General features: G+C 36.6%; 1 protein-coding gene across 2 annotated transcripts in view; it reads left to right on the forward strand.

The window, feature by feature from the left end:
* Nucleotides 1-17176, forward strand: part of LOC138702847 (activating signal cointegrator 1 complex subunit 3-like) — a 64617-nt gene that overhangs the window by 31555 nt on the left and 15886 nt on the right. For both annotated transcript variants that reach the window (XM_069830194.1, XM_069830195.1), the window contains exons 17-23: nt 587-698; nt 1502-1670; nt 3688-3908; nt 6470-6688; nt 11340-11915; nt 13728-13947; nt 15433-15692. In XM_069830194.1, coding sequence (XP_069686295.1) covers nt 587-698; nt 1502-1670; nt 3688-3908; nt 6470-6688; nt 11340-11915; nt 13728-13947; nt 15433-15692 — 1777 coding nt within the window. The remainder of the gene's footprint in view (nt 1-586; nt 699-1501; nt 1671-3687; nt 3909-6469; nt 6689-11339; nt 11916-13727; nt 13948-15432; nt 15693-17176) is intronic.

Raw genomic sequence — 17176 nt, forward strand, 5'->3', positions numbered from 1 at the left:
TATGGGGAGAGGGTTAAGGCGATTACTTACATATTTGTTGACATTAATTTCGACGGTCAACGTGGACATGGAACATTTGATTTGTGTTGTGGAATGTTGCCGTACGCAACCGATGATAACAAATACCCTGCGTATGATTTGGCCGAGCAAAACAGTTCGAAAGAGGTTATGGTAGCACACAGACCGTACAGACCGTCATCTGTTGCTACAACGTTCAAGTTACACACTACACATTCTCAAGTTCAGATTGAACGCCTTGATTAATAGGCAACTTCTCTGACATAAAAGCTGAAACTCGCTTCAAATCACTGACTCATCAACAGTGACATCATGACACATTTTGAAATGAACACCCAGTAGTGTGTTCGCAAGGGAAAATGGAATTATCCTTAGTAAATACTGTCTTGGTACCAACTTTGTCAACCACATTGGATCTGACGGTTTTAAACCAAGGTCTCCAGCATAGAAAGTCAATTTCCTGGCTGCTTGACACTAATGCTGCAGTCATAAGCTTGGATGTGCTAACACTGTGCATTTCTAATTTTTATGGATTAGGTTTGCTATGAGACGTTTCTGTGTTTTGTAGATGGAAGCTAGACCTGCATGGTACATCCCCATTGCAGTTCTGGTTGTGGGTGGAAGACTCAAAACAGAACTTCATCTGCAACCACACCTGCTTCAGACTGTCCAGCAAAGTTGTAAGTGTTCAACTCAGGTCTGGAACTCTGTGTTATGGTTTTTGTGTCCTGTGGATTAAATATGCTAAGATAGTGAATTAATCACATTTCATTCCAGTTGGATTATTGTGTTTGCCATTATATTTGCAATCTATAAAGTGTAGATTCCCAAAAAATAGGGCTTGCTTTTGAGGTCACTCATTTCGATGCTGCTGTTTTGGATGGAAGTATTTTTTTCTTTCGTCTGTGGAAGAAGGACCGAAGTCTTGCACCACAGCCTGAAACTTATTGTGCTTACCACTCCTATCCTGTGAATGATATTTGTCACTGAACTATCATGCTCTTGTACAAATACAGCACACTGCACCATGAACGTAACCCAGGTTATGACAATGTTGGGGTCTTCAGTCGTAGTTAAAACTAAACTTTGAAAGCATTCAACATCTACAATACTTTATTTCTTTAAAACATCAACAAAGTAAACAAAAGCCTTGAATAATTTATAGGAAGCCAATGCTGACATACCTCTACATATTTTGATGTAATGCTGCCATCTAGCAGCGAAAGGAGAAGTAACATGTAGTTGAGAGACAGATTTTTTTTATGTGTCATGAATGTATGTCTTGCTGTCCCTAGACTGACTTATGTTTTGAAGAGACCTTGCTAGAGATATCATTATATTTAAAAATCCTTTTCCCCTCACTTATAATTGAACTTTCAAACCTAGACCACCAAGGATGACTGAGACAGAAATGTGCCAGGTAATTGTACTTGTAAAGATTGGAAATGTGTCAACTAACAACCAACCAACCCTGTTGTGACAGGTTGCAGCTAAAACTTGTGTGGAGTTGCAGTTGTCAGTGGCAGCAGTGGAGCCCTTTCCTGTGCAGCTGAAGGTGTGTGCAGCTAGTGACAAATGGCCAGGAAACGTTAACAGTTGCAACGTAACATTCACTCAAGTGCTACTTCCTAAGAATTGTTTCTTCATCACAGGTAAAAATTATTACAGTCGAATCTATGTTTTACATTTTACAGAGAACTCTGGAAAAATGGTGTAAATTATGGGAAATGGTTTATGCATACCAGGAACATTAAGGATACAATGTTTAGTATACAGGATATGTGCCGGCACCGGGTTTCCTCTTCTCCCTTTCTCATCTTCATCCTCATCACCCATGCCCTACACTACACTTACACATACACACCCTAGTATGACATAAGACTCCACAGATACATATCATGTACAGCTTGGCATGTAGAAGTGATGTGCATCTAGAAAATGGGTCACAGTCCTGCCATCTATCCGCAATATGTGGAACCCGAATCATGTAAAGTGAAGTGGGTAGGCATTAGATACATACATGTTCAGTAATAGAATGATTTGTAATCAATGCTTGAAAGTTTCATAATACACATAACTATATTCATCATATTGATGAAGGATGATGACTTCATTGTTAAATCCAGAGCATTAGATACACACACACACACACACACACACACACACACATATTCATCATCATCATCATCATCATCATCATCATCATCATCATCCAAACAAGTATAAGACCCAAGGGCCGTTACGGTCTTAGTGAGTCATTCTCAGTCCACCTTTTTTTTTTGGATGGCCCAAAGATCTACCCTGATTCATTTGTTGGACATGGTTTCTCCACTACAGCTGGTACTTGCTTATAAACTGTGAGACTTGTTGTAATTGAAGTTCTTGCATGAAATTAATAATAATAATAATAATAATAATAATGATTTATTTAACCTGGCAGAGTTAAGGCCATACGGCCTTCTCTAACACTCAACCAGGAGTAAAACTGCGTTACAAAAAACACTACAAATTTACAAAGTACACTACAATTTTACACACAAAACTGAATAAGATAATAATAAAATGTAAACAACAAGTAAGTAGAAATCAGACGTAATATATAACATACAGAAAGAAAGAAAAAAGCATAATAAAATGTTAACAGCAGGTCAAAATAAATGAGACATACAAAGTATAAAAAAGTAAGACAATGATTAATAATAATAATAATAATAATAATAATAATAATAATAATAATAATAATAATAATAATAATAATAATAATAATAATAATAATAATAATAATAAATAAGAATAGTAATAATAATAATAATAATAATAATAATAGTAGTAGTAGTAATAAAATAGTGCAGTGCAAAGCATACAATGAATACAATATTTTTAAGTACACACAGTAAGGAAAATTATGATTATATATAGCTCAACTGATCACATTATAGATATACCATTATCAGAAAATATGAAAACAAAAATATAAAATAAGTTAAATATCACTAGAACAGAAAAACAAATGTGAATATGTGGAAACATGCAATACAAAACTTGTCATAATAGTAAGTTAGTTTGGCAACTCGTCATAAGATAATTTTCTAACTTGGATTTGAAAGAGTTCAATGTTCGGCAGCCCTTGACTTCAGGCGGCAGAGAGTTCTAGTGACAAGAGGTAGCAACAGTGAAAGATGAGGAATACAGAGATGATGTGTGAAGTGGAATTTCTAGCGTGTTATCGCGTTGTGATCGAGTATTAATATTATGATACCGAGAGATAGTTTGAAAACGAGCGAATAAATAATAGGGGGATGAAGTGTGCATAATTCGATATAAGCGAGAAAGCGAGTGCAGATTTCTCCTCTCATGTAACCTAAGTCATGATAACGTATCGAAAGAAGGTGAGATATGATCATAGTATCGAACATTACAAATGAAGCGGATGCACGCGTTATGAACACGCTGTAGTTTTTGAGGAGAATCAATCCTGAGAACACTGAACAAAACGTCGCAATAATCGAAGTGAGGTAGAATGAGTGTCTGTCATTTCTTTTGTGGTCCAAGCGACTATTCTAGTGTTGCTCTCATAAATTTCATTTCACAGGCCATTATGTGATTCTAACTGTATTTTAACGAACATTTTGGTGTCAGTGTTGTTAAGCTTCATGTCGTCTTTTGCAGGGTCATTGGATCTGCAACCTCTGCCAGTGTCTGTGTTGCAGCAGAAGAGTCTGGAACAATTGTATTCATTTCGCCATTTCAGCTCAGTGATCACTCAAGCATTCCATTCACTGTATCACAGCGACTGCAATATGATGTTGACGGCAGCTTCAAGTCAGGACAGAGCTATTGCTGCAGAGTTGGCCATATTCAGAGCCATGAATAAATGTCCCGGCTTAAAGGTATTTTTATTTTACTATTTCAGTCTTATGAAGAACAGTATTGCTGTCTGATACAGGAAATAGAGTGAAAATGCTTTATAACTAATGTATAGATTGACAAATCGAACTGAAACCCTGATTGACAAATCGAACTGAAACCCTGACCGAGTTACTACGTGAGCGCTGGCTGTCTTGGGGAGGAGCAAGTGAGAAAGCACGGGGGGAAGGGAGAGAGCACTATGCACTATGTACTTGCAGGTCCACTCACAGTTTGTCAAACCTGCTAACAAAAGCATTAAAAGGTTGACTAGTTGCCTGCAATGCTAGCATAATGGAACCTTCTTAGCCGACAGTAGAGGCAAAAATGAAGAATCCGTTATTGTGGTAATACTGGAGAGTGGTTCTTCTATTGGTCGCGATGCCCACACACACCCTCTCAGATATTTACGTGGTGATTGGTGACTGAATGACGAGGAGCGAGGGGGAGAGAAGAAAGAAAAGGGAGAGATTCCAGAAGTTGGCGTGTTTTACGGGGTTTCACTTGAAGTTGTCAAACTATAAAGGATTTTGTTTTGTCGTTTGTTATGTTAATTTTATTTCAAAATGGAAAAAGAGAGGGGGGGAAAGGGGAGAGGGAGGAACTAAAGAAAGAAAGTATTGGGAAGGATTGTGTTAGCTGTGCAAATTGGACAAACTGCTTTTAAAAGATTCACTGAAGGAAAGTTACTGTGCCTACAGTGGTGCTTACAAGTCTAAGTGAACTTTAAATATAATCGAACTTTTATAACTCGATTTTTCAATACCTCGAAGTAATTTGAGAGCTTAGTATGAAACTAACGTAGCTACAAAAATTAACATTTTTAGGTCTTTACACAAGTCGACAATAATTCCTTCTTTTGCTTGGTCACAAAAAATTGTAACTCAGTTCCGAACAGTCTTGTATATAATACAGTTTGTAATTACAAAACATGAAATAAGTGTAATGGCTGCTAAGAATTTTGTTCTGAATAAAACATAGATTGTATTTATGTTAGTTTCACATTCAGACCACGAATTTTAATTTCACGGCAGAATCATATATAATATACTTGTGATATTTTTCCTATATCTCGAAGTTCTATTACTCGATTTTTTTCGATATCTGGATGAATATTTCTCTTTCCAGTAGGAAATACATATTCTTTAACTAGAGCACCATTCTGAGGACATAATGGCATGAATCATTTCGAGCGAAAAATTGTTCCAGGGCCGGACATTGAACCTGGGACCTTGGTTTAACGTACCAACGCTCTACCAACTGAGCTACCCGGGAACTCTACCCGACACTGATCCAATTTTTCCCTTTATATCCACAGACCTCAAAGTGGGCTGACAACCGTCAAGTAACCAACTTCGCGTGCACACTAACTCCGTGTGATTTAAATTGTGGTTTTCTGTTAACGAACAGTGACGTATATTATGCAAATCAAGCTTTCAGGTATAACTCCCTATAAAGTTGATTTGAATAATTTCGAGGGAAAAATTGTTCCGGGGTCGGCCATCGAACCCGGGACCTTTGGTTTAATATACCAATGCTCTACCAACTGAGCTACCTGGGAACTCTACCCGACACTGATCCAATTTTTTCCTCTATATCCACAGACCTCAAAGTGGGCTGACAACCTTCAAGCAACCAACTTCGAGTGCACACTAACTCATGTGACTTAAATTGTAGTTTTCTGTTAACGAACAGTGACGTGTATTATGCAAATCAAGCTTTCAGGTATAACTCCCTGTAAAGTTGATTTGAATAATTTCGAGGGAAAAATTGTTCCGGGGCCGGGCATCGAACCCGGGACCTTTGGTTTAACGTACCAACGCTGTACCAACTGAGCTACCTGGGAACTCTACCCGACACTGATCCAATTTTTCCCTCTATATCCACAGACCTCAAAGTGGGCTGACAACCATCAAGCAACCAACTTCGAGTGCACACTAACTCCGTGTGACTTAAATTGTAGTTTTCTGTTAATGAACAGTGACGTGTATTATGCAAATCAAGATTTCAGGTAAAGTTGATTTGAATAATTTTTCCCTCGAAATTATTCAAATCAACTTTACAGGGAGTTATACCTGAAATCTTGATTTGCGACATAATGGCATGTTCTCCAACTTTGTTATGAATTGCTAAAATAATCTTCCTGAAAATATATAGTAACTAAAATATTTAGAACCTTGCTTACATAATATTTGTCATCAATAATAATTTTTTGTATTGGTAATTTTTTCATATTTTTTATATCTCGAATTTTCGATAACTGGAAGCATTACCAGTTTCCGGAAGCACTTAGAGATATCGAAGTTTGACTGTAGTTTCACGAGGAAATAACACTAGACTTATTTATGGGATTTATACAAGGCAGTGCATACAGATTATAAAGCTAGATAGTATAAGTTCAGACGTTTGCATGATGTGTTGGGTGTTAGTTGTTGGCAATACTACAGAGAACTGTCATAGCTGTTCTAGTGATTCCACTGCCCACTGTAGACGATCTGTGCATGTGTAATGTTTGCATTGTACAGCTTCGTTTGTTTCCTTACAGGTGGTGTATTTAACTTTGTGGGAAAACAAAGTGAAAGAGAGGCTGAAAAAGTGGCAGACCTCCTTCACGCACTTGGACTGGAAGCTGTGTTCTCTCTCAGGCAATTTTCTGGAAGACATGCAAAGCTTCATCACTGCTGACATTGTCGTGGCAACTGCGAGTCACTGGGAACAGCTTAGTCGTGCCAGAGAAGTTCGGAAATGGATGTCATCCTCAAGGGTGAGTAGGATCTGTTCAAAACTACAGACTGTCCTGCAGAGTGCTGCATTGGAGTTAAATCGCTCGCTTGAACTCGGTCAAATGTCGCACGCTCGAGCAAGATAAGATCAGTCGTGATACGCTCGTAATAAATAGAAGCACAGTACAAGGTCATCTCACCGACATGTCTTATCTTGTATGGAAGGCGACAGATAAGATACACAAATGTTTTGCTCACACGGTAAAAATAAGGCTTCATTTTCTGCGTTTATGACAAACGTTTAATGGAACAGTCAATGGAACGTACCAAAACAGGAACATGAAGTTATAAATAAAATAGTATGAAAAACTTAGATGTACAGTTATTATTGCTAATTAATAATTATTCAATATTTGATTTACCACATATATAATATGATAGGTCCATACATAGTGTTCCACCTATATTCTGCGACAATGTAGAAACGTTTAACAAAATATTATTGATATAGCAGTAGATTAATAACAATATTAGTACAGAGATAACGTCACAGAAAATTTAAAACGAATAATCATGCTGCACAATTGTTACAGACGCAAAGATTGATACACTAATTATTAGAGATTATTATTATTATTATTATTATTATTATTATTATTATTATTATTATTATTATTATTATTATTATTACTAGAAAACTTGATACAGTTCTTGCATTATTGTGATTGTGTTCTCCGTTTATAATAATTACATTTACATCCAATAACATCTATCAGATGTGGCAGAAACAAAATTACTCCTGTGTGGAAAAAAAAACCATTTACCTACAACATTTATATTACATTTTAAAGCAAGTTTTGTAGTTGTACTATGGAGAGGTTAGTTAAACACTGCAAAGTTTTGAAATGATAAACATCTATGATGTTACTACACAGTTCATCATTGTAACAAGAACGAATGTCTAATGCTTGGCTGATACCGTTCGAGGATTTATCACTCGTGACAATTTTACCTATCATGCATGTGCGCTACGTATCGGATTATGCTATGAACTACTTGGCGGTTGAGCAAAAACGTCCAATGCAGACCTCTGCTGTCCTGAATAATTGCTGTCCTTTATGTAAGTATGTGCACAACCACCAGGATAGCTCAGATGGTAGTGAGCTGGACTCGATATCTGAGTCTGTGCTGGGGCATGGTTCGAATGCTGCTTGGGATGATTACGAGGTTGATTTTTTCAACTGTAGGCGAATATCAGGTAATCCCATGGCAAGAGCTCAGCGTCATATCAAATATAATTGCAGCATTCAATTAATACCTAGCCAATATCAGAGACAATACTTTCCTTTGAAGAGATAAGATAAGAGTTTCCACAGCTGTGGCATAATGGTTAGCATGACCGGGCCTGGGTTCAAATCCTGGTTGGAATTTTTTCTGGGGTTTTCCCTGAACCCATTAAGAGCAAATGCTGGATAAATTTCGGCACTGGACTTGTATTAAACATTTTTGTTTGAAATATCTCAAAGAATAACCTCCTGAAATTAATAACACTAGTTATGGTCCACTCTGTATCTCTTACGTGTTGATCAATTTATCCATTTGACCAACCTTTTCATCTGTTCATTTGTTCGTCCTTCATTTCTTCCTTTAAGTTAAATTACTTTATTCAGTTTGTTCATACATATGTTCATTTCATACTTCAGGGCTTATTAAGGCTGAATGGGAAGCTAATATTCAGCATTTTAACATCTGTAAACGACTCTCACAAGTCAGTGATGATCATCTCCTTCTTGTCAGGAATCTTGAAGAGGAGAAGAAAACTGCTCTCAAGCGCCTGAAAATTCCTGAAGCCAACATAACACCTCGAACAACTGGAATACATCTACGTGATGAATTGCGAAAGAGATCGTTTGACTCCTGGTGTCAGTTACCTCATAAGGGGAAAGGTGTAGTCATCTATGAAGAATATCCAAGAGCCAATTCTTGGGTCAGCACCAAAAGGAATTTGTCGTCTTCAGAATATATTAATGCAATCAAGATGTCCTGCAACCTTACTGCAGTGCGCCCCGTTCCTGGCAGAGCTTTCAGCACGACCCGTTGCCGTCAACCAGGCTGCAACGAAACAGAAACTCTTGGCCACGTGTTGGGCTTTTGTCGGAAAGGAGAGTTATTGCGTAACAACAGGCATCATAGTGTCCGTGGAGCTATCGCCTGTCTTCTTCGGAACAAGGGTTGGGAAGTTCATGAAGAGGTCCACTGCATTTCTGAAGACGACTCTCACAGAAGAGCGGATATAATAGCAATAAACAGGCAACAACAAAAGGCTATTATCATAGATCCAACTATATGCATGGAGAGAGATCTAAACCAAGCTCATCAGGTTGATCAGGAAAAGAGGGCCATTTATGAACCTTGTATTCCCTACCTTAGTGCCAAGTATAACATCCCTCTCTTCAATTGGTCAGTGACAGGTTTATTTTTTGGTGCTCGGAGTTCTTTACCAAAATTTACATATCATTTTTTACAACAATTATCAATATCATCTTTTGAAATTCAAAAAATCATCTCGCAAATTCTCGAAGATTCCCTGCAGATTATACAATTTCATTTATACCACTCAGAAGGCCTTAATTAAGGATATGCTAATTTCAAATAAATTTTTTTTTATCAGTATAATTTAGCCATCTTCTAAGATTTTATTTTACAATTGATAATCAATGGTGCTTAATTATTACACTTTATTTTTATAACACTATTCATATTTAATTAATTGTATTTGTTTGCTATTCATTTCCGGATCCTCGTGGTCATCCTTAATTAAGGCCGGATGAGTTTTTCTCTCTCTCTCTTATTAGCTTTTCATTTTTTCGTTAATTTGTCACTTTGTTCTCATGTTCATATGTTCTTTGTTTACTCTTTTTTTTTGTTTCCTCATTGCTTTGTTCCATCGTTCATTTGTTTTGTGTTTTTTGCTCATTCATTCATTCATTCGTTTTGTAATGATATCCACCCTACCTTGTTTCTTTTATTCTCTCATAGAGGTCGCTATTTCATCTATCCACCATACTTCTCTTTCATTAAGATCAATTATCTACTTCCGACTTTCATCTTTCATCCTCTTCACTTGACTGGGTTGATCATCTGGATAGTTAACTTGAGATCATTTAGAGAGAGTTTTCTGCCTTCCGGACTCAAGACAATAATGGGGCCTCTGATCTGAGATATTGGGGAATTGGGTGAGTCACACATTAATTCTGTTTGGCTCATCTTTAGTTGTATGTTTTAAAATTCTAAATTCAGCGTGTTGCTTGCCCATTCTCCCAAGTCATCTTATCAGATTAATTTGGGACATTTTACTTGTTTTTGCTTTGTGACTGTTAATTTAGTTTTGTATAGTTGTCCTCATATTTTTAGTCCACTATTTGATATTTACATGGTATTACTAGTGCCTCATGAAAGCTATTTTATTTTTAAGGGAAATTCATTTTAAAATTTCATTATTTCTGTGCTATTGCCAATTTGGCGTTATTTTAAAATTGTATGTGCACAAGTTTTATAACCCTTACTGAAGACATGAAACATGATAAGAATGGTATATTATGTAACATTTTCGTAATAAACTTTCAGTTTTCACAATTTATATAAATTTTAATGAATGACTGAATTTGTTTGTTGACAAAATGGTTCAACAGAATGTGCCATCAGGAAAAGGCTACTTCAGCAATTCTGTTGTAACAGTGATATTTTTTTGTTCTCATCTATGACTTTGCTGTTGCCACTTACTTACTAAATGACATTTAGAGAAACCGGTGGTTCATTGCCGCCCTCACATAAGCCTGCCATTGGTCCCTATCATGAGCAAGATTAATCCAGTCCCTAGCGTCATATTCCCACCTTCCTCAAATCCATTTTAGTATTATCCTCCCATCTACATCTCGGCTTCCCCAAAGGTCTTTCTCCCCTTCCCCCTCCCTCCCGAGTCTTCCAACTAACACTCTGTATACATTTCTAGATTTACCCATATATGCTACATGCCCTGCCCATCTCAAACATCTGGATTACAATGCGTGCAGTTCTGCATTGTGTAACTTTCTCCATTCTCCTATAACTTCAACCCTCTTAGCCTCAAATATTTTTCTAAGCTCTTTATTCTCGAACACCCTCAACTTCTGTTTCTCTCTCAAAGTGAGAGTCCAAGTTTCACAACCATACAGAACAACAGGTAATATAACTATTTTATAAATTCTATCTTTCAGTTTTTTTTGAAAGCAGGCTAGATGACAGAAGCTTCTCAATCGAATAATAGCAGGCATTTTCCATATTTATTAATTTCCTCTCGAGTGTCATTTATATATGTTACTGTTGCTCCAATGTTTTTTAAATTTTTCTACTATGTTCTGGTCACGAGACATAATCATATACTTTGTCTTTTCGGGGTTTACTTCCAAACCTATGTCTTTACTTGCTTCCAGTAAAATTGTCATGGATTTTCTCCTAACATATTCACGTCGTCCACATAAGCAAGCAGCTGATGTAACCCGTTCAATTCTAAACCCTCTCTGTTATGCTTTACTTTCCTAATGGCATATTCTAGAGCAAAGTTAAAAAATAAAGGTGATAGTGCATCTCCTTGCTGGCTTTGCACTACATATGAATACTGAAATTAAGTGCAGTGTTTTTGGAATTTTGCAGGTAAGTCTTGTCGTGGTGGACGAACTGCAAGCCATGGATACGGCAATGGAAGTTGCTATCACTCGGCTGAGGATGACGTCAGCACTTCACAGTAAAGTGAGATTGGTAGCTTTAAGCAGGGCAGTGCTGGCAGACATGAACGACATTGCAAACTTTCTCGGGATACCACCTGATTCCCCACAGAGCGTGTACAATTTCAGATGTATGTCTGCTGCTAAGGTACAAGTGGTGGGGTTCACACAGAAGCAGTACTCGGTGCGCATGATGGCCATGTCTCAAACCATTTGGGATATCATTCAAGAGCATCTGCCGGCCAAGAAATTTGCAGCTGTGTTGGTTCCAACACGCAAGCAAGTCCTGCTGACTGCTCAGTCATTGCGGGACAGAGTGATGGCTTGTGAGGATCCAATCGTGTGGTTGGAGTGTGATGCGACAGATGGCAGCAGGGATGTGACACGTGTCCAGAATGTAACATTGAGGACCATGCTGGAGTGTGGGATAGGCATGTTCCATGCTGGGATGAGTCGGTCAGATTTCGAGTTTGTTCAGCATCTGGTCGACTTGAAGATGATCAGGGTACAGTAGAAGTAGATTTCCTTACTATTATATTACTGTATGTGTAAGATTCTAGGAAGTACCTTCCTTGCAATGTGGGTTACAGTCATTGATACTCAGAAAAAGAAATTTGAAATATCTGCTGAGATGAACTTCTTACTCATACATAAAAATTAAAACAAGGAAGGTAGGTTAACAAATCAGAGAATTATGCAAGAGTTACAGAAAATGTTACGAACACATTAGGGTTGCCAACTATTTTTGAAGAAAATATGGGAGACTAAGCGAAAATTCACAAATTATACAATTCAGTTACCGGTACTTAAAAAAACAATTCCATTCTACACTTAGGCAGTTAGGCTTAAATTACGAGTATTTTGAGATATTTTTCCTCACGTAATAATTTCAAACAGATTGTAAAAATTCCCTACATTAATATTTGAAGTTGACTTTAATTTGTAGTTATGTTTTGATTAGGATTTAAATAATTATTTTATTCCTTGTTTTTTGTTCATAAGAGACAGCTCTCTCTGCATGAGCTTTGCTGCCTGTATGCTTACAACACAACTTACTACTTCCCCCACCCCCCCTAAATTTTTAACTCTAACATTGTTTGATTTTAAACTAGTGACTATTTTTGGCAAGTATTAAGGCTGGTTCACAATAAACCGGAAACGAGAATCGGAACGAAAACGAAAACGGTAAAATTGTTAAAATGTGTACATTTAAATGTGAGCATTCACAATTAACGAAAAGCTTGCCGGAGCCCAGGATCAGGAACGGAGAGTTGGTCAAGTTTCAACTTTGGCGTTCACGTTTCCGATCACGTTTCAGTTGAAATTTCGAAGTTGTTTAACCTGTGTTTATGTTGGCTGCCTTGTACTCATGATATAACGCCATTGGTCAGTTATACACAAATAACACCAGAATGCGTAATATCGACTTTACATATCGTTATTGACATACAGATCGATATGCATAGTCGTCTATGTTCTTGGTTTATTGTGAATCAAATTTTTTTTTTTTTCACGTCCTCTGCTTCTCGTTTTCATTCTGGTTCATGTTCCCAGTTTATTGTGAACCAGCCTTTACCTTCTACAGAGTTTGCACATGTCATTGCATCCCTGGAACAACAAAATCCAATATGTAAATTACCTTCAATCACGGAAAAATTAAATTTTTCAAATAGATTTTACATTATGCAAGAATAAGGGAGAAAACTGCGCTAAGAGAAGAAAAATACGGGAGTCGGGAGATTCTTAAAAATTAGGGCTAAATATGGGAAATCCCGGGAAATATGGAAGGGTCGGCAATCCTAGAACACATACACACATAGTTGATTTGTTTGTATTGTTGTGAAACTTGGACTCTCACTTTGAGAGAGGAACAGATGTTAAGAGTGTTTAAGAATAAGGTGCTTAGCAAAATATTTGGTGCTAAGAGGGATGAAGTTACAGGAGAATGGAGAAAGTTACACAACGTAGAACTGCACGCATTGTATTCTTCCCTTGACATAATTAGGAACATTAAATCCAGACGTTTGAGATGGGCAGGGCTTGTAGCATGTATGGGTGAATCCAAAAATGCATATAGTGTGTTAATTGGGAGGCCGGAGGGAAAAGACCTTTCGGGAGGCTGAGACATAGATGGGAAGATAATATTAAAATGGATTTGAGGGAGGCGGGATATGATGGTAGGGACTGGATTAATCTTGCACAGGATAGGGACCGATGGCGGGCTTATGTGAGTGCGGCAGTGAACCTCCGGGTTCCTTAAAAGCCATAAATAAGTAAGTAAATATGTGATAAACTGTACTATGTTGCTGTATTCCAGGTTGTGATATTAAGCTTTGATGAAGTGTGCACCACACAGTTGAATAGTCACCTGTTGATTGTGAAAGGAACTGAGAGATACAGCATCACTACTGAAACGTATGTTGATATACCAGTACCTGAAATAGCAGACAAAATGTATGCCTGCAGCAATTGTTGGAAAAGAGCCTTCATTTTAACATGGGATTTTAAAAGGAATCTGTATCAGACCTACTTTCAAGGTTTGTAATTACAGTAAAACTTCTTTTATGCGTTTTTTCCCATGTATTCATTTTTTTCTGAGATTGTGGGAAAATTTATGTATTTCGTATTTTTTTCATTTATTCGTTTTTTTTTTTTTTTTGTTAGCTTTGACTTAGCAACCATAAACGATGTTCTCTTGTTTTACAAATTGTCAAAGCCTGTCAATTTCTAAGCATGGTCCACTGATTAAGTTATTTCTTCATTGTTTTTATGTATGTATGTATGTATTTATTCACACTGCAATGGGTATATACCCGGTGGCAGTCGTAATTAATTACACTCAATAAAGACAATAATAAACACAATTAATAAAAAATATAATTAATAATAATACGAATAATTAATACAATAATTTATTATAATAATAATAATAATAATAACAGGGAACATCCTAAATTAAATGAAGCACGATCACTTAAAATAACATTTAAAGTAAATCTAATTTGTATCTTAACCCTAAGTTCGAACTAAAACCCACGAGTATGATATGTTCATACATGCACAAGTACCTTTCAACACTACACTCATTTCGCTGTCAACTCACTCACTGCACTGGTACTACGACTCATTTCATTGATTCTATCCTGATTTCACTAACACTTCAAAAACATTTCACTGTTCAAATACTTTGCACTGCCACTATAAACTATAAAGCTTCACTGACAGGAACACGTTTCACTTACACAACACACTTCACTGACACAACATAATTCTTCACTGATACAACACTTCAATAACAAAATATCAATTACACCCTTTAAATACTGTGTATAATTACCGTCTATTAGTAAAGTCCTTAAGCCTATTTTTAAATACATTTTTGGTTATTGGTAAAGCCTTTAGTAAGTCTGCAGGTAAAGCATTCCAGTCCCTGATAGTACAATTGAGAAAAGAAAGCTTTCCAGTGTCCGTCCTCTGTCTTCTTTCCTTCAGTTTATATGAGTGGTCGTTCCTTGAAGAGTAATTTGGCGGCTGCAATCTATTTTTTATTTCTCTCCAGGCAGGCTCACCTCTGTATGTTTTGAACAGTGCGCATAATCGAATTCGCGTTCTCCTGTCCGTGAGTGTGTCCCATTTTAATGGTGAATTTTTCCGACAACACTTGAGAGCCCGTTTTTTAATCTTTTCCAATGTCTTAATATGTTCTAATCTGTGAGGATCCCAACATGCAGCACCATATTCCATTACTGGACGTACTAGTGATTTATATGCAATCTCTTTGGATTTATCACAGCCTTTTCTTAGTACCCTCATCACATACTTCGGTTTCTTACAGCAATATTAAATCCCTGTTCTATGCCAAGGAAATTACATTCTGTAAGAAATAAGAGTGCAAAATGTGTGTTTTTAAGTGAAATAAAAATTGGTATTTAAGATTGTGGCACATCTTAAAATGCACTTTCTAGTAACTGTTTTTGATTGCAATAATTTACTTAGGTGATTGATTCCTTTGCTTTTTATAGATGTGCTGCTGTTAGAGTCACGCCTGCTAGACAAGCTTCCAGAACACTTCAACAATGAAATTGTTGCGAAGTCAATAGAATCGAAGGGTTCAGCAGTGCAGCATCTTTCGCAAAGCTATTTGGGCCAGCGACTTGTGAGCAATCCTTGTTTTTATTTGGGATCCTTCTGTAAACAAGATTCAAATGCTGCAGACTGTCTGTTACATATAGTGCAGAAATCATTAGAAACCCTGGCGTCAACTTGCCTTGTTACCTGTGAGGTGAGTGATTGAGATTTACAGGAATGTGAGGTAATTTATAGCATCAGATTTTAAAAGAAGAACTACAATGTTAATAATAATATAATAATAATAACTGCCCCCTATTGGAGGTAGCCCAGAAGGACTCAGTATACTCTCGTACATGAATTTTACAATATTAAATGTTTACATAAATTTAGTAGAAAGAAAATTAAAATAAACATATATGAATTATAAAGTGAAGAAAAGAAAAAAAAATTAAACAGAGTGAATATGATGACTCAGAATTTGGCGAGAGCGTTTCAAAACTGAAGTTATGATGTCAGCAGTAAGTGTCTGTGGTAGTTCAAAAGTCTTCCTAAAGCTTTCAAAGAACTTGGGAATCACACCACGAGCTCCAATAAGAAGACCAATCATCTCAATGTTTTCAAGCTGGTATTTTGCTTTGAAGTAATCAACTGTTGGCAGATAAATGTTGATCTTTTCTTTATTGACATCCTTCGGCTGGCTACTCCCCGTTTCAATCCTTATGGTAGGATCAATTATATAACCTTTCTTGGTAATCTGGGAATACGCTATGATGTCAATACGACTAGAGGAGCCATTAGTAGCAAGGCAAAAAACTTCCTCTTCTACTATCCAAGACTTTTTTTCTTAAAGCAGTTGCAATTAAGGATTGAACAAGATGGTGTCTGGCATTTCGGAGGAATAAACCTCTGTTACACTGACCTTGGACGTGGGCAAGGGTTTCAGTCTCCGGGCAGCCATGTCTGCACCGGGATCCGTCCAAAGAGCGACCAGGTACTCCTCTAACTGCTGCTAAATTGGCGTTCATTTTGAGAGAGGTTACCCATTCAGATGTAGATAGTAAATTAAAACTTCTTTTATACTTTTCGCACTTTTTTTTCATATTTTATTTTTATTTTTTTCTGAGATTCTGGCAAAATTTCTATACTTAGTATTTATTTCGGTTATATGTTTTCTGTTCATTGGTTTTTTTTACACTTAGATGATCTATTTTAAACCTTAAGAGATATGAAACGTCATTTATACATTCTAAATAAATTTTGCTCGAAATTAGGTTTGCTGTGAAAATGTAAGAACATAAAAATACAGTTGTGTTCATTGATAAGATGCGACCCACTTTGAAATTCATGGACATTTGAAGCTGTCCATGTTTGTCTCCAACAATCTTGTGTCCTTTAATGACGCTGTTACTGCTTCAGAAACAGTGAAACATTTTGTAAAATCATGGAACAGTTATCAGAATATGAGGGCATGATTATTCCTTTTTTTATTGTAAAATAATCGCTTGTTGTTTAATGCAGTTACAGATGTTGTTTAATGTCACTTCACTTCTACGTTTTTCTCACTTAAGGCTTTTTTCTTCAGACCCTATAAAAATATAAAAGTGATGTTTTACTGTATGGATTGTACGAAGGTTATATCAAATTGTGAAATGGATTAATTTAAGAATCTGTAAATACCAAAAAGGAATTAAAACA

Source organism: Periplaneta americana, chromosome 7 (assembly GCF_040183065.1).
Source record: "Periplaneta americana isolate PAMFEO1 chromosome 7, P.americana_PAMFEO1_priV1, whole genome shotgun sequence".
Taxonomy (NCBI): Eukaryota; Metazoa; Arthropoda; class Insecta; order Blattodea; family Blattidae; genus Periplaneta; species Periplaneta americana.